The sequence below is a fragment of the Pseudophryne corroboree genome, chromosome 2 (genome assembly GCF_028390025.1).
Source record: "Pseudophryne corroboree isolate aPseCor3 chromosome 2, aPseCor3.hap2, whole genome shotgun sequence".
Taxonomy (NCBI): Eukaryota; Metazoa; Chordata; class Amphibia; order Anura; family Myobatrachidae; genus Pseudophryne; species Pseudophryne corroboree.
This window is the reverse complement of record NC_086445.1, coordinates 623,537,220-623,564,675: the sequence shown is the minus strand read 5'-3', so window position 1 is coordinate 623,564,675 and position 27,456 is coordinate 623,537,220. Positions and strand designations below refer to the sequence as shown.

At 42.8% G+C, this 27,456-nt stretch overlaps 1 protein-coding gene across 1 annotated transcript in view; it reads left to right on the top strand.

Moving 5' to 3' along the window:
* The window catches only part of ACACA (acetyl-CoA carboxylase alpha), an 848,870-nt gene that overhangs the window by 269,955 nt on the left and 551,459 nt on the right, over window positions 1-27,456 (top strand). The window contains exons 21-23 of the mRNA XM_063951842.1: window positions 21,688-21,801; window positions 21,890-22,003; window positions 25,119-25,208. Coding sequence (XP_063807912.1) covers window positions 21,688-21,801; window positions 21,890-22,003; window positions 25,119-25,208 — 318 coding nt within the window. The remainder of the gene's footprint in view (window positions 1-21,687; window positions 21,802-21,889; window positions 22,004-25,118; window positions 25,209-27,456) is intronic.

The following is a 27,456-nucleotide window of genomic DNA, read 5'->3' as shown; positions in this document are numbered from 1 at the left end:
CACACGCGCACTGTGGCCGCTGCGCATGCGCATTCTGCACCCGTTCGCACTGCAGCGATAAACCGCTGCATTTGAACGGGTCGGAATGACCCCCATAGTCCTGGACACATGACTGATATAACAAGCCATTTTCAGTTTCACTGTGCTCGTTCTCATCCTATGCTTTAACTAAATGTGACAGGACATGCTTGATGCATACAGTCAGGAGATGATTATGACCTGTGTAGCTATACTTTCCCAGAACTTTATTTGCATTGCATTCATAGAACTCCAATTTAGATGGCAAATGTCACTGAATGAAAAGCAGCAAGTGCTGGCAACCTGCCAAACAGATTCATTGTAGCAGTCAATCAGTATTTGCGTTATTAGAGGTGAATAGTTAGTAGTATGGGGTTGCCTGGGTATGTTACCACAGGTATTGTTATTACTACTCCTCTAGCACAACTTTCAGAACCACCCAACCTAATAACCACCACATATCTAAAAGACACATCTAAAATTGTACATAATGCCTTTCTGTGCAGCAATTGTTTCCTATGACATCTTTCCATTCCAGGGTGGTAGGGCTTTGTCTTCTAGCGCCATGCTTTACTGTAAACTTCCATATTTTTCCCCATGTTCCTCACACCCTGCTTTCCTGTGTCTGTTGTCTGTCTCTTCCTTTATCTGACCTCCTGTGTGACTGCCTCCTTTGCTTTTTGTTTGCCTGTCCCTTCACAGGCACCTTTGTCTTACCTACTAATTAGGTTTTTGTTTAATTCCCCGTCACCCTCCTCATTTACCCCATATTTGTTTTCTAACACGTTCCTCAAAATCACCTGTTCCCTTACCTGTCTTCTGTCACCCGTATTATCTCTTTCCCATGTCTTCTCTCCTCTTGCATTCTGGCACTCCACAGTAACTTGTTAATGATTAATTCAGGTCACAGGTGTCACTGCAAGTGATAAATATTGCCAAATTTGAACTATTCGTCACTGTCTATGATACGCACTGGCCGCGTTTGTCCCTTGTCACCAACTGCTATACTTCACTGCTTCACCAACAGGCTGATTGCTACACCTGGCTCTGCAATAGGTCTAGTCTATTTCAGACAATGAAAGATGGTCATGCGGTCAGCCCGATGGTGATGCTCTTAGAAGTGCATCATGATTTGTAACGGCATGTTGACAATAGCTTGATAACCATGACCATTTCCAGTGAGGCAATTCTGTGATCCCTGTCTTTTCATTCAATCTTAAATGTGGTATTATAGTGGTCAATAATTTACTAATAGATAATGTGTGGAGTGTTTTATGTGAAATCAATGGCATGGGTAGTGATTTAATTTGCAGTGTGATTATGATTGTAAACAGTGTAACAGGAGTTTACAGTTAAGTTAAGCTTGATGTGGTGTCTTTTTATTCTTTGCTTTTGCGCTCCATTTAATCTTCCCTTCACTTTCTAAAAATTTTTTTTACCTATACTTATTTTGTGGGGGGGTTTATGCTTAAGTATTACCTAATCCTAACAACTGTATCTGAACAGCAGAGCAAAGAACAATGTAATTGTGTGGGACATGTGGGGAGTATTACTTATCTGAAAATGTACTCTTGTTCTCCTCAAACTTTAAAACTAAATTGCCCACACATTAGAAGATTATCATTGGCTGGTTGGAATTATGATCAGGCAGTGCGTGGAACAATCAATAATCTTTTGTTGGCTCCCAAACACAGAAAAATATAAAAAATAATTGGAAGAGAAGCAATTCCAGATGGAAAGCTGTACACTTTTCTCACATCTGAACGTTCAAGTTAGTAGGCTCACCTGCTTTAAGTAGTATCCAACTTGTCTGGTGCCTTCCACAGCTCAAACCGCAATATAGTAATGAATGTTGGCGGCACTCACGGACTCCTTACAGTAAAAGAACAGAGAGCAACCCTGTCTTTAATTTCAATGTTTCGGTTTATTTCAACCGTCGTCAGGAGTAAGAAGTGATACAAACATGTCTTACCTTTATACATAAACCAACACCACATCTCCCCAGGACGAATTTCCAGAAACGTCATCAACCGGAGACAAGTTTGCCCAGGTGATGACGCATCCCGGTGACTGTGCTCCCATCACCATGGAAACTAAGTACAGAAGCATATTACTCACGTTAGACTAATGCTGTTCTTGAATTGAAACAATGTAAACATCAATAGTATCAGCAATGCGTTTTCACTAGTTACAAAAAATGTTTCAATGAAGACAAGCATCATAAACAGCTACTAAGAAAATGCTGTTAATAGCCAAACATATGTAAAAAAACAACTCCTAAAAAGCACAAGAGGGAAAGGGGTTCATTTAGGCCATTAGGAGACACAGTATTTAAATGATATATACAACGTGCTTCCTTTTTGTAATAGAATTTTACCCCTGTCTCCTCCTGTTTTGCTAAAGGGAACAAGTGTGGACAAGTGGAAAAAATGCTGCAAAGTAAAAATGCGTTCAAAAATAGAAGTGTTAACAATTTATTTTATCAATTAACAAAATGCAAAGTGAATGAACAGAAGCGAAATCTAAATCAAATCAATATTTGGTGTGACCACCCTGTCTTCAAAACATCATCAATTCTTCTAGGTACACTTGCACAGTTTTTGAGGGAACTCAGCAGGGAGGTTGTTCCAAACATCTTGGAGAACTAACCACATACCCTCTCTGGATGTAGGCTTGCTCAAATCCTTCTGTTTCTTCATGTAATCACAGACAACATTGATGATATTGAGATCAGGCATCTGTAAGGGCCATACCATGACTTCTAGGACTCATTGTTCTTCTTTATGCTGAAGATAGCTCTTAATGACATTGGCTGTATGTTTGGGGTCGTTGTCCTGCTGCAGAATAAATTTGGAGCCAATCAAACGTCTCCCTGAAAGTATTGCATAATGGATAAGTACCTACCTGTATTTCTCAGCATTGAGAACACCATTAATCCCGACCAAATAAAAACAATCAATCTGGTTGATAAGCTCTGAGGTCTTGACAAAGGTCCTTAGGGGACTATGCACCATTTCCAACATCAATACTCCGCCCCCCCCCCCCCCCCCCCTTCCCCCCAATCTATTACTGTGGTCAGTAAGTCAGACAAGTAAATAGAATTTGTTCGGCATGATCTCCTCGCAGTAAATCCAAGCTGTTTTGGATCCTGTAAGTTGCTGGACCTAAGATATTGTCAGATCGCGGCAGCTGGTTCCTGTTCACTTACCCATCCAGTGGTCTATGCTGCTGAAGTCAGGGCACTGGCACTTCTGCATCCATCTGAAGGCTCTCTGTCACTGCAGCTTCCATGAGGTGTCTGCTTCCGGCGTCCTGCTGCAGTCTTTCCCGCTGACTCCTTCCACTGGGTGCCACATCTTGCTCCCGGACAGCTGACCATGAATTAGCAAATTGGGAGGCACTGTCCTGTCAGCTGAGGAATTGCAACAATGGCAGTTCCGCAAGTTGGATAAAAGGGACCACCTGGACAGAGGCAAGTTGCCAAAACGTTTGTCCTACCAAGTGTCCCGTGGCTCCATATTCTAAATGTTTCCTGGGAATCTGCGTTTGCGAGTAGATCCTGCTAGTAACTGTAGTAACGAAGTACTTCTCCGCCTCCAAGCTCCATTGGAAAGCATCAGCTGGTTCCAGCCCATCTCTCCAGAGCATCAGCCAGTTCTAGCCTGGCTCTCCAGCTTACAAGCCGATCCCAGCGTGGCACTCCATTGCTTAAGCCAGTTCCAGTCCAGCTTACTAGTGCATTAGCCGGTCCCAGTCCCCCTCTCCAATGCATAAGTTGGTCCCAGCCTGTCTCTCCAGTGCGCCAATTGGTCTCAATTTGGTTTTCCAGAGCATAAGCTAGTTCCAGTCCAGCACTCCAGAGTGCCAGTCGGTTCCAGGCCAGAACTCCACAGCATTACCTGGTTCCATCCCAGCAACTCTGAGAACCAGTCAGTCCCAGATCGGCAAACCCAATCTAGGCTGCTTCTTGGTTAAGAATTAGTCCAACACCGCTAATTCCAATTTCACAGTCCTTGGACCAGCCTCAAGTCCTACTTTCCCATCCAGTTGCCAATCATATTCTTCCTACTGGTTCCTCAACTACTGTACTCCTACGTGTAGAAATTACTTTCGACCTTTGGCCTGAACTTTTGCTACACTCAAGCACCTCTACTGATTCAGGACAAATGTCTCTTCCGAGAAAACAAGTACCTGAAAACCTGACAATCAACATCTTTCTTTTAAGAGTGTTTCCATCAGTTTCCTACTCATATAAGACTCAATGATTGATAGTTACTTGTCTCTTTCTTGCTTCCAATTTTGTACAGTGGTGCTACATTCGCTCTTTTCCAGTCCTCTGGAATTACTCTTGTAGCTATTGACTGGTTGAACAATTCTGTTAATGGTGTTACCAGCACCCCTTTAAGTTATTTAAGTATGTCTGGTGTCATGGTTAGCATTACTGCCTCACAACACTATGTCATGAGTTCAATTCCCACCACAGCCCTAAAGGTGTGTGGAGTTTGTATATTCTCCTCGTGCTTGCGTGGGTTTCCTCTGGGTACTCCGGTTTCCTCCAACAATCCAAAAATTACTGATAGGTTACTTGGCTCTCAATAAAAATGAACCTTAGTGTGTACATGTGTTTAGGACAGACTATATGGGCCAAGTGGTTCTTGCCTGTGCCAAAGTTCTACAATTCTATCCTTGGATGTGTTGGAAAGGGGCATGCCGCAGCAGTGTTGTAGGGCTGAGATGGCTGGCAGTGGGTATGCCGGGGCAGCAGATAAACAGTCGGGAGGGAGTGTCAGGATACTCACTGGCTGGTGTGATACAGGGCAATATAGAGAACTACCGCGCCTCTTAGAGCTGCAGTGGGGATGTTTAGAGGAAGTCACTCAACAACCACAGCAATATCAACAAGAAAAAATGTAAATAACACCTCTGCGCTCATCACATATCTTGTATGTATATGTGCAATATACATTATATTTCTAAGAGTCCAAAGTCTTTCATAAAAAATAAAGAAACAGGTCTGTTCTGATAACGTTCCTCCTTATCTTAATTTCTCTTACATGGGTGATATACCGTAGTGGAAAGTTATGGTACAGTATGCGTACGATACTCACGTTGGACCGTGCAATTGTCTTCATATAAAGGTATGTTTTGTTTCCGTGTCCCGTACTTCTTGGTGTATTTTCTCACAACTAAGGGTGATTCCCTCAGATCCTTCGAGATAGAGAGAAGGAGGAGGCGAAACAAGAAGACGACCAATAGTGTAGTATTTTTTTATCCAGAAAATAATTTTGTTATACAGAGAAGTTCCCTCCCCTTTTTTCCATCTTAAATGGGCTATGTGTGTACCATACTCACATCCATCAATGGGCGTGGACACATATAACGGTATCTTTAATCCAAATCAGTTATATTCTATTAGGTGTTTCTTTATCCCGTATCCCCCCAAGTAAAATTCACCAGACGTAAATGAGGCAATAATACACATATGGGGCGTTCCCAACTCACACTTTCATGCTTGGAGATACGTCCATAAAGGTTTCTTTAAGTATACTCTCGCAATTTCTTAGCCCCTGTTTGTAGCTCCGTGCCTCATACGAGGTGGGGGTTTGTATGTGAAGAAAATTGAGTGTCAGAAACACGGTAATAGTGTATCCAAAAATAAATTTATTCCATAAAATATCACACAAATTTAAAAGCGTTCTAAAATACTATGAACACTGGTCATAACTGGGGGTGATGGAAATGCAGAGATGGGGAAAGAATGTAAATGTCCGGACCTTTTCACCTCAAATCATGCAACCCAAGTCATTACCAAGTGCTCCAGGCCCTCACACCAACGCGTTTCGATTGATGTCTTTTTCAAGGTGTGCAATGAGGGCAACTATACAGGTATTTATACCTGGAGACAGGAAATCCTGTCTAGTGGGCGTGGTTTGGGATTAATTTCTCTATTAAGAGAATAACCACTTCAAAATTATAAATAATTTACAACCATTAGCTATCTATCATTATCTATCTAGTAGCTATCTAACATTTAGTTCATAAATTTATTCATCACAAATCCGTGGTAAACAGCATATAAAATCGGCTGTGCGCCCCATTTGCTGTACCTTGGAATGCACAGACTACCAGATATCCTGTGCGCTCCACCCCACTTCCGGCGGGACACAAGCACGGCCAGCCGGAAGTGACATACTGCTGTGCACTCCACACGCCCCGCGGTGGAACGCACAAGGTTACAGCGGCTGTGGAATACCGCTCCGCCTACCTTAGTACAGAGCTCACAGACCTGCAGTGACATGATAGGGCATTCCGCTGCCGCTTTGCGTTCCATCTAAAGTGAAGTGGAGCGCACAGTGCTGGTGCCATTTCCTGGTGGGGTTTACTTGATAGATATAAATAAGACATTGAACGGTACATAAAAGGCACATAATAAATGGTAGCCCAGGGAGTGTATATGAATGGGCTAATCCATCTAAATACTTAAGACAATAATTTAAGAGTTATAAAATGCGTTCCCTTAAATGCTAGAAATGTAACAAAAAGTGATCTGTGGTACATAAAAATAGACTGACGGACTTAAAAACAGGCGGCAGCAATTCATAATTAAAAAAATTGGTTTAAAAAACCCTGGATAGCATGATCATCCCCAATATTCAAATGGGGCTAATTGCAAAAACTAAATTCGTAATGGTATTAATCTATAATAATGGAGAGGGTAGTGGATATACAGCTGTGAGTGATGATACGTTTCTTCATATTAAAATAAAGATGGATTTATATAGAGTTATTATGGGATCACTTTATAAGAACCATTTGGTTTCAAAGTCTAAATTCAAACCTTTAGGCTTAAGAGTTCCTAAATTGAAGATGGTTCTCATTTCAGTTCTTGCTAGTCTTTCCTCTGTTATTTTTTTCTCCAGTTCCCCGGCACCAGCTGAGACCAGTTTCAAAGTTTTACAATCATGTTCTTTCTTAATGTGCATAGATACTCCATGGGTTGTCACATCTGTTTTAATATTTCTGAGATGCTCACTCATTCTTTCTTTTAATTTCCTTGTTATCCTCCCCACGTATTGCTTATCACATTTACATGGTTTACTGGTTAGTGTGCACAGCACAGTACACGGAGTAGGCTCTCCTTCCTTCGCCGGCCCGGGCACCAAAGAGCAGTGGCAACAGAAGCCTAGACTCTGGAGCCGAGCTGCAGACAGCCTGGAGGGGTAAGTGCTGCAACCGCCGACATCTCTACCTTTTTTTTGTCCTGCCGCTGCATCTACTGCTCGGAATGGGGTGGGGACCGTGTATTTGAACTGGAGTGCAGACAGCTGATGCTGTTCTGCCCTCTGTAAATATACTATTTGTGGGGACCCTCTGTGTGTGTGTGGGGGGGGGGGGGGGGCAGGACGACCGCCACAGTTGCCCTCCCTGTAATCCGGCCCTGGATGAGTCCATCTCAGTCTTTATACTAAACAATACTGCTTGATGGTCATTGGATCCTAGGTTCTCACCCATATGTATGTCAGATATTCTGTCATCAGTATCTAAGTATGTTGGGGGAGGGGGGGCTTCGACTGGACACCCTAATTCTAGAGATAATTGTATTAAGTCTGATATTGCATCTTTGCGGGTTGTCTCCCTCACCAGTTGCTGGAGGGATGTTCCATACAAGGGATTCAGAATGTCCCTACTTCTAGCTGTTTACAACAACATATGGTTGTTAATTCTTCTTTCTGACATTTTATGTAATTTTAATTGGAGCTTCATCAAATTCATCAAATTAGGACAACGGTCTAGAGAAAATTATTTTCTTTTCTTTACTTGATTATATATCCAGCAAAAACAATATCTTGTAAATCTCATCAAGTTGTTTACAAATATCTCGGCTATAGACATTATACAATTTTCAGCTTCCTCTTTTAGGAGAGCATTATCTGTCAATGAACTGGCAGTTCTAACAGGTTCACTTGTGATGCTGATTAGAAAATCTCAGCTAATATGAATAGTTCCATGCACTCACACGGTAGATAAATGGCTAAGTGCAATTGCGTGTGCTTGTGTCTATCTCTATATACTGGAGATTACTGCATTTAAGCATTGTACTTTTAGAGACAAATCTATGTACAGTATGTATGAAGAATATAAAGAAATTGCAAAATCGGCATATAAAAAAGCCTCAGAGGTAAAAGGCTGAATAACTTCCATATATTATGTCCCTTATTAATTCTGCATGCCAGGCTGGCCCATTGAAACAGGGAAAATGTAAGCAATGCAGGAATGATGAAGGCTGTGATCCTGGACTTAGATCTCATATGTTTTAATTTGTGAGAGGGGCGAGTGCACTGTTAGCTAGTGTGATTCCAAGTAACGCTTGCCTTAAGAATCTCATTATTTGAACACAGGACCATATTTCCTCTGAGAATTTTGGAGTAGCTTTGAGCTGGGCCTGTTCATTTCTCAAGCAATCATAGCTGCGTGATGGAGAGAGAAAATGGCAGCTGTTCCTAGCTCAGGCCTTCAATTTCCTTCAGTGTCCAGCCATTCAAGTGTGTAATTACACAGGAATGACGGGGAAACGTCAGGCCTTGTAAGGGAACTGGTTGCAGGCTTTTGCTCACTGACTTTGAGAGTGAGGACAAGAAAAATTCAATTAATGTGCCTGTATTTTGTGTGTGTCGCGTGTATAATTATTAATGTATGCTGCTTTACAGTTTTCTGTAAAGACTTAGAATGTAGTATTAATTTCTCCATCACATATTTGCAATGCCCATTGAAACTATGTTCAGTTAGATGTATTGTCTTAAAATGAAATGTAGTAAATTGTATAGAGGTTCTTTTGTATAGAGTTATCGAATTTCTTTTATACAGAAGAATATTATTGTATATTTAAAGGGAGCTGGTTGTAGAAATTGTGATGGACTGTGAATTATCATGTGTTTTTAAACAACTGTATAAATCTCCACATGATTGGTCATGTCATTCTACTGCGAGAGAACTATGCCCAGCTCTTCTGCGCTGTCGAAGAGTATCAGGGCTGCCAGTTAGTGTTGGCTGAGCTCCAGGTTGCCAGCTACCTGGCTACAGACCAAAACAAACACTCCGCTTCAGCTCCAGAATGCTCAGTGAACTCCTGCTCTATCTCCAGAACTGAGCTGACTACATTTCACAAGCTCCAGTTATGGCGCTGACTACATTTCACAAGCTCCAGTTATGGCGCTATAAATAAATTACATTTAATTTAAATTTAGTGTCAATTTTATGTAATGTGGTTGTGCAGGGGAAATTTGTAATCAATGCTAATAAATTGGATGTAAGTGTTAGCTTAAATTGTTGATATGAAATATAAAAATAGACTATCAGAAAGCTGATTGCCAGCTCCAAATTCTGGAGCCCTGATTCATTCTGATTTCAGCTTTTTCTCTGAAGCATAGCTAAAAAAGCCTGTCATTTTCCAGTGTGCTCTCCATCTAGGAACTACCTTCTACCTACAGAAGTGGGGCACTGGATATCTACTAATTAATGTGGTTTGTGTATAGGAGTCAGAGAGGCTTCAGATTGTTTGAAAGCAGGGGGTGTACAAGGGCTGGTGTAATCTGGGTTGTGGATGTATCAGAGTTTGGATTTATGGCCTCTTATATAACTACAGTATGCAGTGGCTTTACCTACTCTTTCACACCACACAAATAACCAGGTATCGACCCTGTATAATGCCAGTACTGTCCGGTGAGAAAGAAGCCATGGACGAATTCCCGGGTCACCTGACCCGATAATTCAACCCGGGTTATAAGAAGGGTTATTCCTGGGTAATTACCAGGCCAGGCGCAGTGTGAATGGGTTACCCGGGTCAATGCGACCCAATACCCGTTAACTGCATAGGGAGAAGCGGTGCGGAGATGTCATCCCCAGTGCTGCCTCTGCACCCGCTCCTGGATGGCAACCCGACCCCGCAATTTGCCGGGTTGGTATAGCAGTGTGTAGGGTCCAATGCCAGGTCCCACCCGGGAAGGACCCATTTCCAATTCCTGAGTGGGACCCGGCATTGCGATCTGAAAACAGTAGTACAGACAGGCAGTAGGTGAGGGGTTGTGCTTTGTTACAGCTAAACCCCTTTCAGAGTAAATACTAGTCAGACATAATGACCAAAAAAATTAATCATTTTACTATTGCGTTTAGTATGCCACTACAGTATGTGGGTCTGATTTTACATGTTGTGAGTTTACCTAATAAACTTGTGATGTGTTTTTACAGTCCGTGAAAGTCGTGCCAAATATTAATTTAAAATCACTATCTTCAAGGCAAGCTCAGCCAGCCCTACGTGATGCCAAGTATGGGTTCACTACGGCTGGCCGGCGGTCGGGCTCCCGGCGACCAGCATCCCGGCGCCGGGAGCCCGACCGCCGGCTTACCGACAGTGTGGCGAGCGCAAATGAGCCCCTTGCGGGCTCGCTGCGCTCGCCACGATACGGGCACGGTGGCGCGCTACGCGCGCCACACTATTTTATTCTCCCTCTATGGGGGTCGTGGACCCCCACGAGGGAAAATAAGTGTCGGTATGCCGGCTGTCGGGCTCCCGGCGCCGGTATACTGAGCGCCGGGAGCCCGACCGCCGGCATACAGAAGACCACCCCCAAGTATAGTAGTATGGTGGATAGTTGTGTTAGGAGCATTGCATTTTTACATTATATACAGTTGTGCTTATAAGTTTACATACCCTAGCAGAATTTGTGATTTTCTGGCCATTTGTCAGAGAATATGAATGATAACTCACAAACTTTTCTTTCACTCATGGTTAGTGGTTGGGTGAAACCATTTATTGTCAAACAACTGTGTTTACTCTTTTTAAATCATAATGACAACAGAAACTGCCCAAATGACCCTGATCTAAAGTTTACATACCCCAGTTCTTAATACCGTGTATTGCCCCCTTTAACATCAATGACAGCTTGAAGTCTTTTGTGGTAGTTGTGGATGAGGCTCTTTATTTTCTCAGATGGTAAAGCTGCCCATTCTTCATTAAAGCCTCCAGTTCCTGTAAATTCTTGGGCTGTCTTGCATGAACTGCACGTTTGAGATCTCCCCAGAGTGGCTAAATGATATTGAGGTCAGGAGACTGAGATGGCCACTCCAGAACCTTCACTTTATTCTGCTGTAGCCAATGACAGGTCGACTTGGCCTTGTGTTTTGGATCATTGTCATGTTGGAACGTCCAAGTACGTCCCATGCGCAGCTTCCGGGCTGATGAGTGCAAATTTTCCTCCAGTATTTTCTGATAACATGCTGCATTCATCTTGCCATCAATTTTGACCAAGTTTCCAGTGCCTTTGTAGCTCACACATCCCCAAAACATCAGCGATCCACCTCCGTGTTTCACAGTAGAAATGGTGTACCTTTCATCATAGGCCTTGTTGACTCCTCTCCAAATGTAACGTTTATGGTTGTGGGCAAAAAGTAAAAGTTTGGTCTCATCACTCCAAATGACTTTGTTCCAGAAGTTTTGAGGCTTGTCTCTGTGCTGTTTGGAGTATTGTAAGCGGGATGCTTTGTGGAATTTGCGTAGTAATGGCTTTCTTCTGGCGACTCGACCATGCAGCCCATTTTCCTTCAAATGCCTTCTTATTGTGCATCTTGAAACAACCACACCACTTTTATTTTCAGAGAGTCCTGTATTTCAGCTGAAGTTATTTGTGGATTTTTCTTTGCATCCTGAACAATTTTCCTGGCAGTTGTGGCTGAAATTTTTGTTGGTCTACCTGACCGTGATTTGGTTTCCACAGAATCCCTCATTTTCCACTTCTTAATTAGAGTTTGAACACTGCTGATTGGCATTCTCAATTGCTTGGATATCTTTTTATATCCCTTTCCTGTTTTATACAGTTCAATTACCTTTTCCCACAGATCCTTTGACAATTCTTTTGCTTTCCCCATGACTCAGAATCCAGACACGTCAGTGCAGCACTAGATGAAAGATGCAAGGGTCTTTCAGGAGTCCAGAAACTCACTGACCTTTTATACACACACACTGATTACCAGCAAACAGATCACAGGTGAGGATGGTTACCTTTAGTAGCCATTCAAACCCGTTTTCTGTCAACTTGTGTGCATGTTATCATACCAAAATCTCCAGGGTATGTAAACTTTTGATCAGGCTCATTTGGGTAGTTTCTGTTGTCATTATGACTTAAAAAGAGTAAACACAGTTGTTTGACAATAAATGGCTTCACCCAACCACTAACCATGAGTGAAAGAAAAGTTTGTGAGTTATCATTCATATTCTCTGACAAATGGCCAGAAAATCACAAATTCTGCTAGGGTATGTAAACTTATGAGCACAACTGTATGTATGTATGTATGTATGTGTATATATATATATATATATATATATATACATACATACATACATACATACATACATACATACATATACAGGTTGAGTATCCCTTATCCAAAATGTTTGGGACCAGAGGTATTTTGGATATCGGATTTTTCCGTATTTTGGAATAATTGCATACCATAATGAGATATTATAGAGATGGGACCTAAGTCTAAGCACAGAATGCATTTATGTTTTATATACACCTTATACACACAGCCTGAAGGTAATTTTAGCCAATATTTTTTATAACTTTGTGCATTAAACAAAGTGTGTCTGCATTCACACAATTCATTTATGTTTCATATACACCTTATACACACAGCCTGAAGGTCATTTAATACAATATTTTTAATAACTATGTGTATTAAACAAAGTTTATGTACATTGAGCCATCAAAAAACAAAAGTCTCACTATCTCACTCTCACTCAAAAAAGTCCGTATTTCGGAATATTCCGTATTTCGGAATATTTGGATATGGGATACTCAACGTGTGTGTGTGTGTGTGTGTGTGTGTGTATATGTGTGTATATATATATATATATATATACTTCAACAAATGTACCGGCACTCCAAAAAGTAAATCGGTATTCTTTGCTGCGGTGCCCTCCAGGTCAGAAGCTGACAAACATAGAGTGAAATGATGGCGGCACTCAAGCAGGCTTTATGAATGCAAAAAAAGTCCCTTTATTCGCCTACATGTTTCGGGGAAACTCCCCGTCCTCAGGGCTAGACAAACAATGAAGCACCACATATACAAGGTTTAAATACAACACAAACACAGACATCAGTGTGAAAATTGTACTCACCTGTCCTCACGGCGCTACCATCCGCCTGCACACGTTGCACATTTCCATGTCGCCGGGCTATGACGTCACAGTGCGCCGCGGGGCAGGGAGATCGTCATGACAACGAGTACATCAACAAAATAACAATACAGACTCCCATTTAATACAATATTTTTAATAACTATGTGTATTAAACAAAGTTTGTGTACATTGAGCCATCAAAAAACAAAAGTCTCACTATCTCACTCTCACTCAAAAAAGTCCGTATTTCGGAATATTCCGTATTTCGGAATATTTGGATATGGGATACTCAACCTGTGTGTGTGTGTATGTATATATATATATATATATATATATATATTTCTCTGACGTCCTAGTGGATGCTGGGAACTCCGAAAGGACCATGGGGAATAGCGGCTCCGCAGGAGACTGGGCACAACTAAAGAAAGCTTTTAGGTCACCTGGTGTGCACTGGCTCCTCCCACTATGACCCTCCTCCAAGCCTCAGTTAGATTTTGTGCCCGGCCGAGGTTGGATGCACACTAGGGGCTCTCCTGAGCTTCTAAAAAGAAAGTATATAATTAGGTTTTTTATTTTACAGTGAGACCTGCTGTCAACAGGCTCACTGCAGCGAGGGACTAAGGGGAGAAGAAGTGAACCTACCTGCTTGCAGCTAGCTTGGGCTTCTTAGGCTACTGGACACCATTAGCTCCAGAGGGATCGACCGCATGGAACTGGCCTTGGTGTTCGGTCCCGGAGCCGCTCCGCCGTCTCCCTTACAGAGCCAGAAGCAAGAAGAGGTCCGGAAAATCGGCGGCAGAAGACATCAGTCTTCACCAAGGTAGCGCACAGCACTGCAGCTGTGCGCCATTGCTCCTCATACACACTTCACACTCCGGTCACTGAGGGTGCAGGGCGCTAGGGGGGGGCGCCCTGAGCAGCAATAAAAACACCTTGGCTGGCAAAAATACCACAATATATAGCCCCAGAGGCTATATATGTGATAATTACCCCTGCCAGAATCCATAAAAAAGCGGGAGAAAAGTCAGCGAAAAAGGGGCGGAGCTATCTCCCTCAGCACACTGGCGCCATTTCTCCCTCACAGCTCCGCTGGAAGGAAGCTCCCTGGCTCTCCCCTGCAGTCTACACTACAGAAAAGGGTAAAAAAGAGAGGGGGGGCACTAAATTTAGGCGCAGTATATATAACAGCAGCTATAGGGGACATAATTCAGTTAGTCCCTGCATTATATAGCGCTCTGGTGTGTGCTGGCATACTCTCACTCTGTCTCCCCAAAGGGCTTTTGTGGGTCCTGTCCTCTGTTAGAGCATTCCCTGTGTGTTTGCGGTGTGTCGGTACGGCTGTGTCGACATGTTTGATGAGGATAATGATGTGGAGGCGGAGCAGATGCCTATAGAAGGGATGTCACCCCCTGCGGGGCAGACACCTGAGTGGATGGACTTATGGAAGGAATTGCGTGCACGTGTCGACTCCTTACACAAAAAATTTGACGACATGCCAAATGCGGGACAGCCGGCTTCTCAGCTCGTGCCTGTCCAGGCGTCTCAAAGGCCATCGGGGGCTCTAAAACTCCCGCTACCTCAGATGGCAGACGCGGATGTCGACACGGATACTGACACCAGTGTCGACGACGATGAGTCTAGTCTAATGTCCACTAAGGCCATTCGTTGCATGATTGAAGCAATGAAAGAGGTGTTACAAATTTCTGATATAAACCCAGGTACCACTAAAAAGGGTATTATGTTTGGGGAGAAAAAACTACCCGTAGTTTTTTCCCCCATCAGAAGAATTAAATGAAGTGTGTGAAGAAGCGTGGGCTTTCCCTGATAAAAGATTGGTAATCTCTAAGAAGTTACTAATGGCGTTCCCTTTCTCGCCAGAGGATAGGTCACGTTGGGAGACACCCCCTAGGGTGGATAAATCGCTCACACGTTTGTCTAAAAAGGTGGCACTACCGTCTCCGGATACGGCCGCCCTCAAGGAACCTGCTGATAGAAAGCAGGAGGCGATCCTGAAGTCTGTATATACACACTCAGGCATTATACTTAGACCAGCTATTGCGTCAGCATGGATGTGCAGTGCTGCCGCTGCGTGGTCAGATTCCCTGTCAGAAAATATTGACACCCTAGACAGGGACACTATTAGAGCATAGAGCATATAAAAGACTCAGTCTTATACATGAGATGCACAGAGGGAGATCTGCCGGCTGGCATCTAAAATAAGTGCATTGTCCATTTCTGCTAGGAGAGGCTTATGGACTCGCCAGTGGACAGGGGATGCAGATTCAAAAAGGCACATGGAAGTTTTGCCTTATAAGGGTGAGGAGTTATTTGGGGATGGTCTCTCGGACCTAGTTTCCACAGCAACTGCTGGGAAGTCAACATTTTTACCCCATGTTCCCTCACAGCCTAAAAAGGCGCCGTTTTATCAGGTACAGTCCTTTCGGACTCAGAAAAACAGGCGTGGAAAAGGCGGGTCCTTTCTGTCCAGAGGCAGAGGTAGGGGAAAAAGGCTGCAACAAACAGCAGGTTCCCAGGAGCAAAAGTCCTCCCCCGCTTTTTCCAAGTCCGCCGCATGACGGTGGGGCTCCACAGGCGGAGCCAGGTACGGTGGGGGGCCGCCTCAAAAATTTCAGCGATCAGTGGGCTCGCTCACAGGTGGATCCCTGGATCCTGCAAATAGTATCTCAAGGGTACAAACTGGAATTCGAGGCGTCTCCACCCCACCGGTTCCTAAAATCTGCCTTGCCGATTACTCCTTCAGACAGGGAGGCTGTGCTAGCGGCAATTCACAAGCTGTATTCCTAGCAGGTGATAATCAAGGTACCCCTACTTCAACAAGGACGGGGTTACTATTCCACACTGTTTGTGGTACCGAAACCGGACGGTTCGGTGAGACCCATTTTAAATTTGAAATCCTTGAACACATACATAAAAAATTCAAGTTCAAGATGGAATCGCTCAGGGCGGTTATTGCAAGCCTGGACGAGGGGGATTACATGGTATCCCTGGACATCAAGGATGCTTACCTGCATGTCCCCATTTACTATCCTCACCAGGAGTACCTCAGATTTGTGGTACAGGATTGCCATTACCAATTCCAGACGCTGCCGTTTGGACTCTCCACGGCACCGAGGGTGTTTACCAAGGTAATGGCGGAAATGATGATACTCCTTCGAAAAAAGGGAGTTTTAATTATCCCGTACTTGGACGATCTCCTAATAAAGGCGAGGTCCAAGGAGCAGTTGTTGGTGGGAGTAGCACTATCTCAGGAGGTGCTACACCAGCACGGTTGGATTCTGAATATTCCAAAATCACAGCTGGTTCCGACGACACGTCTACTGTTCCTGGGTATGATTCTTGATACAGTCCAGAAAAAAGTGTTTCTCCCGGAGGAGAAAGCCAAGGAGCTGTCATCTCTAGTCAGAGACCTCCTGAAACCAAAACAGGTATCGGTGCATCACTGCACGCGGGTCCTGGGAAAGATGGTGGCTTCTTACGAAGCAATTCCTTTCGGCAGGTTCCATGCCAGAATCTTTCAGTGGGACCTGTTGGACCAATGGTCCGGATCGCATCTTCAGATGCATCGCCTAATAACCCTGTCTCCAAGAACCAGGGTGTCTCTGCTGTGGTGGCTGCAGAGTGCTCATCTTCTAGAGGGCCGCAGATTCGGCATACAGGACTGGGTCCTGGTGACCACGGATGCCAGCCTTCGAGGCTGGGGGGCAGTCACACAGGGAAGAAACTTCCAAGGACTATGGTCGAGTCAGGAGACTTCCCTACACATAAATATTCTGGAACTAAGGGCCATTTACAATGCCCTAAGTCAGGCAAAATCCCTGCTTCTACACCAGCCGGTACTGATCCAGTCAGACAACATCACGGCAGTCGCCCATGTAAATCGACAGGGCGGCACAAGAAGCAGGAGGGCAATGGCAGAAGCCACAAGGATTCTCCGATGGGCGGAAAATCACGTACTAGCACTGTCAGCAGTGTTCATTCCGGGAGTGGACAACCGGGAAGCAGACTTTCTCAGCAGGCACGACCTCCACCTGGGAGAGTGGGGACTTCATCCAGAAGTCTTCACGCTGATTGTAAATCGATGGAAACGGCCACAGGTGGACATGATGGCGTCCCGCCTAAACAAAAAACTAGAGAGATATTGTGCCAGGTCAAGGGACCCTCAGGCGATAGCTGTGGCCGCTCTAGTGACACCGTGGGTGTACCAGTCAGTTTATGTGTTCCCTCCTCTGCCTCTCATACCAAGGGTACTGAGAATAATAAGAAAACGAGGAGTAAGAACAATACTCGTGGTTCCGGATTGGCCAAGACGAGCGTGGTACCCGGAACTTCAAGAGATGATCTCAGAGGACCCATGGCCTCTGCCGCTCAGACAGGACCTGCTGCAGCAGGGGCCCTGTCTGTTCCAAGACTTACCGCTGCTGCGTTTGACGGCATGGCGGTTGAACGCTGGATCCTGAAGGAAAAGGGCATTCCGGAGGAAGTCATTCCTACGCTGATTAAAGCCAGGAAAGATGTAACTGCAAAGCATTATCACCGCATATGGCGGAAATATGTTGCTTGGTGTGAGGCCAAAAAGGCCCCAACAGAGGAATTTCAACTAGGTTGATTTCTGCATTTCCTACAAGCAGGAGTGACTATGGGCCTGAAATTAGGCTCCATTAAGGTACAGATCTCGGCTCTGTCGATTTTCTTCCAGAAAGAACTAGCTTCACTACCTGAAGTTCAGACGTTTGTGAAAGGAGTGCTGCATATTCAGCCCCCGTTTGTGCCTCCAGTGGCACCTTGGGATCTCAACGTGGTGTTGAGTTTCTTAAAATCACATTGGTTTGAGCCACTTAAAACCGTGGATCTAAAATATCTCACGTGGAAAGTGGTCATGTTATTGGCCTTGGCTTCAGCCAGGCATGTGTCAGAATTGGCAGCTTTGTCATGTAAAAGCCCTTATCTGATTTTCCATATGGATAGGGCGGAATTGAGGACTCGTCCCCAGTTTCTCCCTAAGGTGGTGTCAGCTTTTCACTTGAACCAACCTATTGTGGTGCCTGCGGCTACTAGGGACTTGGAGGATTCCAAGTTACTGGACGTAGTCAGGGCCTTGAAAATTTATGTTTCCAGGACGGCTAGAGTCAGGAAAACTGACTCGCTATTTATCCTGTATGCACCCAACAAACTGGGTGCTCCTGCTTCTAAGCAGACTATTGCTCGCTGGATTTGTAGCACAATTCAGCTGGCGCATTCTGCGGCTGGACTGCCGCATCCTAAATAAGTAAAAGCCCATTCCACAAGGAAGGTGGGCTCATCTTGGGCGGCTGCCCGAGGGGTCTCGGCTTTACAACTTTGCCGAGCTGCTACTTGGTCAGGGGCAAACACGTTTGCAAAATTCTACAAATTTGATACCCTGGCTGAGGAGGACCTTGAGTTCTCTCATTCGGTGCTGCAGAGTCATCCGCACTCTCCCGCCCGTTTGGGAGCTTTGGTATAATCCCCATGGTCCTTTCGGAGTTCCCAGCATCCACTAGGACGTCAGAGAAAATAAGATTTTACTCACCGGTAAATCTATTTCTCGTAGTCCGTAGTGGATGCTGGGCGCCCATCCCAAGTGCGGATTGTCTGCAATACTTGTACATAGTTATTGTTAACTAAAGGGTTATTGTTGAGCCATCTGTTGAGAGGCTCAGTTGTTTTCATACTGTTAAACTGGGTATAGTATCACGAGTTATACGGTGTGATTGGTGTGGCTGGTATGAGTCTTACCCGGGATTCAAAATCCTTCCTTATTATGTCAGCTCGTCCGGGCACAGTGTCCTAACTGAGGCTTGGAGGAGGGTCATAGTGGGAGGAGCCAGTGCACACCAGGTGACCTAAAAGCTTTCTTTAGTTGTGCCCAGTCTCCTGCGGAGCCGCTATTCCCCATGGTCCTTTCGGAGTTCCCAGCATCCACTACGGACTACGAGAAATAGATTTACCGGTGAGTAAAATCTTATTATAATATAGAAAAGCATAAACCTAGGCGCTTTAGTACAGATGTGCAGTGATGAGATGTTATAGATAACACTCCTTAACCCATTTAAGAGTAGCAGCTCATAATACAAAGTTAGTGTATGGTATACACATAGATAAAAATAGGTAGTAGAGAAAATAAGCGCTTGTGAGTGTAATAACAATTATAACGGAAATAATCAGGTGGGTATAGTTATGGCCCTGGGCACTTATTTGGTAAATAAGAACTTCCAGCCGGTGTTCATCATTTAGGATTTACATGTAAAAAGAGAAATACAACAAACATAGTGTGTACCGTTCTCAAATTCAAATGGTGTCATTTGCAATAAAGGGCAGTAAATTAGGGAACGTGCTTATTCCCAATAAAATATATTTCGTAGCCCAGACTTCACAAAGTAAAATACAAATTTAATATACAAAAACATACAATAGCTAGACAACACACGTACAAGATTTAAAATTATAAAAGGCTTATCTGTCCATCATAAAAGGGGGGAGATCAGCAGCAAACTGTCCCAAGGACAAAAGATAGCTAGAGAACATGCGTACAGGATTAAAAAAGTTCAAACGCTTATCTGTCCATCAAAAGGAGTTCAGCAGCAAACAGTCCCAACGCGTTTCGTCCGTCAGAGTCTGGACTTCTTCAAGGGGATATATATATTTATTATTTTTTATTTATTATATGATTTTAAATGTACATTTTTTATTTTTTAAGTCTTTTTATCTTTAAATTGAAATGTTATACATTTATTATGTATGCATTTATTTCAATTTTTTGTGGGCTATATCTAGCTATATATAATAATTCTTTAATTGTGGTTGATCCCAGTACCGGCTGACTCTGAAAACATGGCTCTGATTTGTTGTTCATTATTATTTATGAATTAATGACCTTATAACCTCTACATGTATGATATTCTTTTATGTGTTAAACATGACTCTACTGCCATCTATTGGCTAAAGTCATAATGGTTTTGTAAATTCCGTGGGATCAATTTAATTAGGAGCGCTTTCCGTAGTGCAAAGATTCCTTGATGTGTGCTTCAATAATTGTGTAATTCATTGTAAACCGCAATTTGTGAGCATCATGGAAATGTCACACGTTTATTCTAGTGTGTCACCTGGAAAAAGTATATGGAAAACACAATTTCTGAAGCAGCAGATAAGATAGCAGAACAGTCTAGAGCAGTGGTTCTCAAACTCGGTCCTCAGGACCCCACACAGTGCATGTTTTGCAGGTAACCCAACAGGAGCACAGGTGTATTAATTACTCACTGACACATTTTAAAAGGTCCACAGGTGGAGCTAATTATTTCACTTGTGATTCTGTGAGGAGACCTGCAAAACATGCACTGTGTGGGGTCCTGAGGACCGAGTTTGAGAACCTGTGGCCCGCTGGTGGGACAGCGGAACAGTTCCCAAAAAACGGGACTGTCCCGCGAAAATCGGGACAGTTGGGAGGTATGTTATTGGAACCTGGCAAATTGTTCATTTCTAAGTTTTTTTTTTTTAAATGTTTGAAATATTAGAGCCAGCAAGTGTATTTAAAAAAAAAAAAAAAGTGTTTAGTGTCATTTTGGGTATATTAATAATGTTTAGAATGTAATTTTTTAGCCTTTTAAATACGTTTGCAATAACTTGGAAAATATACTTGCTCCCATCTGGAAGCTGAAAAACTAATGTCCAATCCATAGAAGACCTCTACATACATGTCCCTTGTCATTTTTGTTACTTCTCTGCTTGTTTTGAGAAAATATCATGAAAATTTACATGTATTAATTGGACAATTTTTACTACGTAGTTTAAAGTCTCCAAGTGCATTATTATTCATTATGTATCAGAGCTACATCCTGACATTTTTACCATAAAATAAGGACTTTCCTCACCTTTTTACCTGCTCAGAGAGTTAAACACAAAAAAAGTTATATTTTCAATATTAAGCAATTGAATCCCAAAAACTTGTGGTGCCTCATTTGGTCCTAATAGAATCAACCTCATTATGTGGAAAACTAGGTGAGGCTATTCTGTGCCTGCCATTTTGAAAAAGTATATAAATTCTTTATATTTAATATGATTTAAACTACAGTAGTAATATATACTGTCAGTCTTTAGAAATGGAAAACCAGAGGATCCAGGATGCAAGAGATGGGGATGTGAATAACATTTCTACATTATGGGCTCATTTATCAGCAAGCGATCAAACTCCTTGTGAATGATAAATCTCGTTGCATATAATAAATAGTGCTTCAGCCAATCAGCTCCCAGCTGTCATGTGCTAGAAAAATAACAGTTAAGAGCTAATTGGCTGGAGCAGCATTCATCATACACAAGTTTTATCATTCACAACACGTTTTATGACTCGTCGATAAATGTGCCCCAGAGTATAGTACCTGTCATTAGTTTAAAAATAGTGGAAGATAAATAAACTTCTTTATGAATTTTTTGTGTTCTAAATGTCATTCTCATTTTAGGATCAGTTGTGTGGTCGCGACCCTACATTAACAGATGAATTACTGAACATTTTGATAGAGCTCACCCAGCTAAGTAAAACTACAAATGCAAAAGTGGCTCTTCGGGCACGGCAGGTATGCAAAACGTTTTTCCAAAGAACTTAGAGCACTTATTTCCTGCTTCAAATACGTGGACATTTTTTATGTTTCCTTTCCCTGTCAGGTCCTTATTGCTTCACATTTGCCTTCATATGAGCTTCGACATAACCAAGTGGAATCCATATTTTTGTCTGCCATCGATATGTATGGGCATCAGTTTTGTATTGAAAATCTTCAGGTAATTTCTCACTTAATGATGTATTATGTTACACCTACCATTATCACAATTCCTGAACAAATGAACCTGCATAAATTATTGTAAAGGTACAGAAAATTGAACAATGTTCATATTAAAGAGAGGTAAAGATAGAAATGTAACATTGTGTAGGACTTTTAGAACATATAGATCGTTTTGTTAGTTATGTGGCCCCCAGTTGATATTATTCTGTAGGAGACCACCCAGTTCATTATAGCTTGACAATATATATATTTATACTAGAGATGAGCGGGTTCGGTTCTCAGAGAACCGAACCCTACCGAACTTTGCCTTCTGAGTCCGGATCCGAGCCAGGCTCGGATTTTCCATCTTGACTCGGAAACCCGATGCGGCAAAACGCCATCATCCCACTGTCGGCTTCTCGCGGGATTTGGATTCCATATAAGGAGCCGCGCGGCTCCGCCCTTTTCACTCCAGTCTCGGAGATTGTATAGAGAGGACGTGTCCTCAGTGTTCATTGTCTGTGTGGGGATGGGAAAGTGGGGTGGCAAGTGTTGTGCTGCTCAGTCCAGTCCAGTGTAGTCACTCAGTGTATTGTTGTGCTGCATCAGTCCAGGCAGTCACAGTGTTGGTGTTCTCTGCTGCCATATATCCAGTGTAGCTGTAAAGTGGTGCTGTGTTGTGCAGACCAGTCCAGTGTAGTCAGTGTATTGTGCTGTATCAGTCCAGGCAGATATATCCAGTGTAGCTGTAAAGTGGTGCTGTGTTGTGCAGACCAGTCCAGTGTAGTCAGTGTATTGGGGGTCATTCCGAGTTGTTCGCTCGTTCTTTTTTTCTCGCAACGGAGCGATTAGTCGCTAATGCGCATGCGCAATGTCCGCAGTGCGACTGCGCCAAGTAAATTTGCTGTGCAGTTAGGTTTTTTACTCACGGCATTACGAGGTTTTTTCTTCGTTCTGGTGATCGGAATGTGATTGACAGGAAGTGGGTGTTTCTGGGCTGAAACTGGCCGTTTTATGGTTGTGTGCGAAAAAACGCTACCGTTTCTGGGAAAAACGCGGGAGTGGCTGGAGAAACGGAGGAGTGTCTGGGCGAACGCTGGGTGTGTTTGTGACTTCAAACCAGGAACGAAACTGACTGAACTGATCGCAGATGCCGAGTAAGTCTGGAGCTACTCAGAAACTGCTAAGAAGTGTCTATTCGCAATTCTGCTAATCTTTCGTTCGCAATTTTGATAAGCTAAGATTCACTCCCAGTAGGCGGCGGCTTAGCGTGTGCAAAGCTGCTAAAAGCAGCTTGCGAGCGAACAACTCGGAATGACCCCCTGTGCTGTATCAGTCCAGCCATTCACAGTGTTGGTATTCTCTGCTGCCATATATCCAGTGTAGCTGTATAAAGTGGCGCTGTGTTGTGCAGACCAGTGATAGTGTCCTGTGTCATCAGTAATTCCAGTGACGATATACGCTGCTGATATATAGCCACTACTGCAGTATAACAATTATAACAACCTGTTGGGCTGCATCAGACCAGTGGTAGTGTCCTGTGTCATCATTAATTCCAGTGACGATATACACTGCTGCTATATATCCACTGCTGCAGTATAACAATTATAACAACCTGTTGGGCTGCATCAGACCAGTGGTAGTGTCCTGTGTCATCAGTAATTCCAGTGACGATATACGCTGCTGCTATATGTCCACTGCTGTTTGTTTCTATATGTCCATGTGCTGTTTGGGGCCTATTTTTTAAATCTGCCATCCTATCTGCCACTGCAGTGCCACTCCTAGATGGGCCAGGTGTTTGTGCCGCACACTTGTGTCGTTTAGCTTGGCCATCCAGCTACCTCATTGCACCTCTTTTTCTTCTTTGCATCATGTGCTGTTTGGGGACTAGTTTTTGAATAGTGCCATCTTGTCTGCAACTGCAGTGCCACTCCTAGATGGGCCAGGTGTTTGTGCCGCACACTTGTGTCACTTAGCTTAGTCATACAGCCACCTCGGTGCAACTTTTAGGCCTAAAAACAGTATTGTGAGGTGTTCAGAATAGACTGGAAATGATTGTTATTGAGGTTAATAATACTGTAAGGGCAAAATTACCCCCAAATTCTGTGATTTTAGCTTTTTTAATGTATTTTTTCTTTCAAAAATCATCCAGATCCAAAACCAAAACCCAAAAGGGTGGTTTTGGCAAATCCAAGCCAAAACACGAAAATGGAATTAGAACCAAACCCAAAACACAAAACACGAAAAGTGCAGGCCGCACATCTCTAATTTTATACAAAAATCACAGTGTATTGGTAATTTGTTATGAAGGCACAGTATGCAGTAATGCAGGATATGAGATAAAGCAAAGCAGCATTTGTTTTAAATGCTGACAGTACATACTACTTTTCTACTGTATGTAGGGTCCTTAAATGGACCTTAGTATGTAGGATATTACTATATAGCAGCTACTTTTCAGATGGTCAGAAACCATGGGAACATTAAAACTAGTGATGAGCGGATTCGGTTTTACTCGGTTCTCAAAACCGAATCTTATTGGCTCACTGATGTCACGTGTTTTGGATAGCCAATAAGATTCGGTTTTGAGAACCGAGTAAAACCGAGTAAAACCGAATCCGCTCATCACTAATTAAAACAAGAAACATGTTTGGCTTCTCCTAGTTTGGTCTACAGTTTGGAATTTTGCCTGGATATCATGTATTCCCATTCCCTGTAGCTTTTCCTAATGCCACTTTCATGACCATAGCTAGTTTTAATCTAGCTCTCTATAAATGATATAAATATTTATTTTGTGCATACCACTGTTTTATGTGGTGAATATAATTCCACATTGTAACAACACCACTCCATTAAGACATACATAGTGCACAAGTACCCAACAGCATGCAAAAAGTGTAGGATCTGTCCCACTCATCAGCTCATCACTCCAGAAGAGTATGTGAAGCTATGGGCAGCACATTTTAGTACATTTTAAAAATGACCACAACTAAACACAATTTTTTTTTTTAAATAACCCAATTAAAATCTTAAAAGTAAACAATTTTAACAAAATGTGCGTGTGTTCTGTAAAATAGAAAATAATAGTCGCAGCTTCTGTACCAGACCATAACTGAAGAGTTACTGTTTACTTTCAGAAACTTATCCTTTCGGAAACCTCCATCTTTGATGTTCTACCCAACTTTTTCTACCACAGCAACCAGGTGGTGAGGATGGCTGCATTAGAGGTAAAGGACTTATTCTGATTATCAACTGTGTCGAATTTTGAGGCCACTGAGCTTTCAGCGGATAATGATAGTGGGCCTTTTATTAGCATTATGCTGCTTTGACTTGTGATTTTTCCACCAGAAAATGATTCATTTCCATTCCAGAAATCTATACATTCATTTTCCTCCCCATCACTTCCACACACGGGAAGAGGTCTACAAAAAGGTTTCAGATTTGAAAGTTCTATTGTATCTGAAGATTCAGGATCTGTATCTCCACCGCTTACCTTGTATAATTTCAGTTTGCTCACTGTGGCTTTCAACTTGTCAGATTGTAGATCTAAGATAAACAATCCTAACATGATCAAATGCAAAACTTTATTAAATGAATTCATGCAGCTGTTTTCTACAACAATCTAAACCATGCTACATGTTTAATACATTTATCATAGTGTATCGAAAAAAATAAAATACATATTATTTACATCTTGTAAACTAAATGCTGAGACATCTGTGTCCCAATGTTTACAGTACTAAGACATCTAGTTGTGAACTGAACAGTAAAAATAAACTGAATAAAGTCAAAACAAAAGAAGAAATAATTGCTGAAATTTACCTAAGAATTCTCCATTGTACCTATATTGTAGGGTATATTAGCTAAGTGGCAGTTATGCATTTAGTGGATATCCAGTGGTTTATTGGATGGATTGTAACCCACAGAGAATTCCAACTTTAGAATACAATAGGACGTTAGAGCACCATCAGTGTTTTCCCAATATAAGTATGGAAACTCCAGAGTTGCAAAACTGCATGTTTATAATCTTCCCAAACCTGCTGAAAAGATTAGATGATTGTGACAAGCGATATAGATTATTATCATTTATAAGGCACCACCATACAGAATAAAATACAAAAGGGGGTAAAATGAGTAACTGTATTAATAGAAATACATAGTACAGTTGTAAGCAAAAAAAGAAACTGATGCAAAAATAGGAATAGTAAAAACACAACCACATAGTTGTAAATGTGGGACTAACTAACTAACACTTAACAAATGTGGGCATAGTGCCAACATATAATAAATAATAGTGACCCAAATCAGCTGTCTGAGATAACAGATGAAGGGAAAGGGTAGAAAAGTTAGGAGGGCCTGCTTGCACGCGCTTATAGTCTCTAAAAGGCAAAGTGGCAGTACTAGTAAGATACAGTATAAGGGTAACAAAGTGGGAGGGAAAACCAAATTTGGCAGAGATTTGGTACGCCGGGATGATTACGTGGGTTTTAAGTGCATGTTTGAAGCAATGAATATTAGGGGAGAGCCTATTTGAGTGAGAGATGGTAATCGGTGAGGAGAAAAAGCAACAATCATCGGCTGACAGAAGGGTGTGTGAAGGGGAGTGAATTTGGAGTAGTAGGGGGAGAAGAGAATAAGAGAGTCTCTAAGGGAGTAAGAGCCAGTGGAAGGATTGGCATAGAGCTGAAGCAGAGACAGGGTAGTGGGATTGAAAGATCAATCTAAAGGGGGGTACACACAGAGAGATCCGTGCTTAAAATCTAAGCAATCTGACTAGATTGCTTAGACGTTTAGCAAGGATCTCTCGTGTGTATGCCATCGCTATCGCCGGTGCTAGATTGAGCCTGCATGCAGGCTCCATCTAGCAGGTCACTCACTTCAGCACTGTGTGAAGTGAGTGGACCTCTGCCCCTGCCCCCCTTCCCCTCGCTCAGTACACATCTCGCTGTGCTGAGCGGGATAGAGATGTGTGCTGAGCGGTCTGTGATAGATCGCTCAGCACACATCTCTTTAGTGTGTACCTCCCTTAACTGTGACATTAAGGTGAGATTTGAGAGGAGATGGGCAGATGAGGAGAAGACCAGCAGAATAAAAATTGCAGTAGTCGAGTCAAAAGATAATGAGGGCATGGACACGTGTTTTGGTTGCTTCGATGGAGATTAAGGGTCAAATTCTGTCAATATTCTGGAAATAAAACTGACCGGCATGTGTAAGTGACTGAATGTTAGGATTGAATGAGAATTCAGAATAAAGGATAACATCCAGGTATCAGACTTTACAAACAAAAGGAAATTGTGTTGTTGCTGACAATGAGGGTGACATGGTGAGAGGTGGGGGGGGGGGGGGGGGGGTCAGACAAAAGAAGGATGGAAAACAATGAGCTCAGTCTTTGACACATGTAGGATAGGATGAATAATTTGAAATGTGTAAGAAGAGGGAGATGTTGGAGGAGGACAGATAGAGTTGGGTGTCATC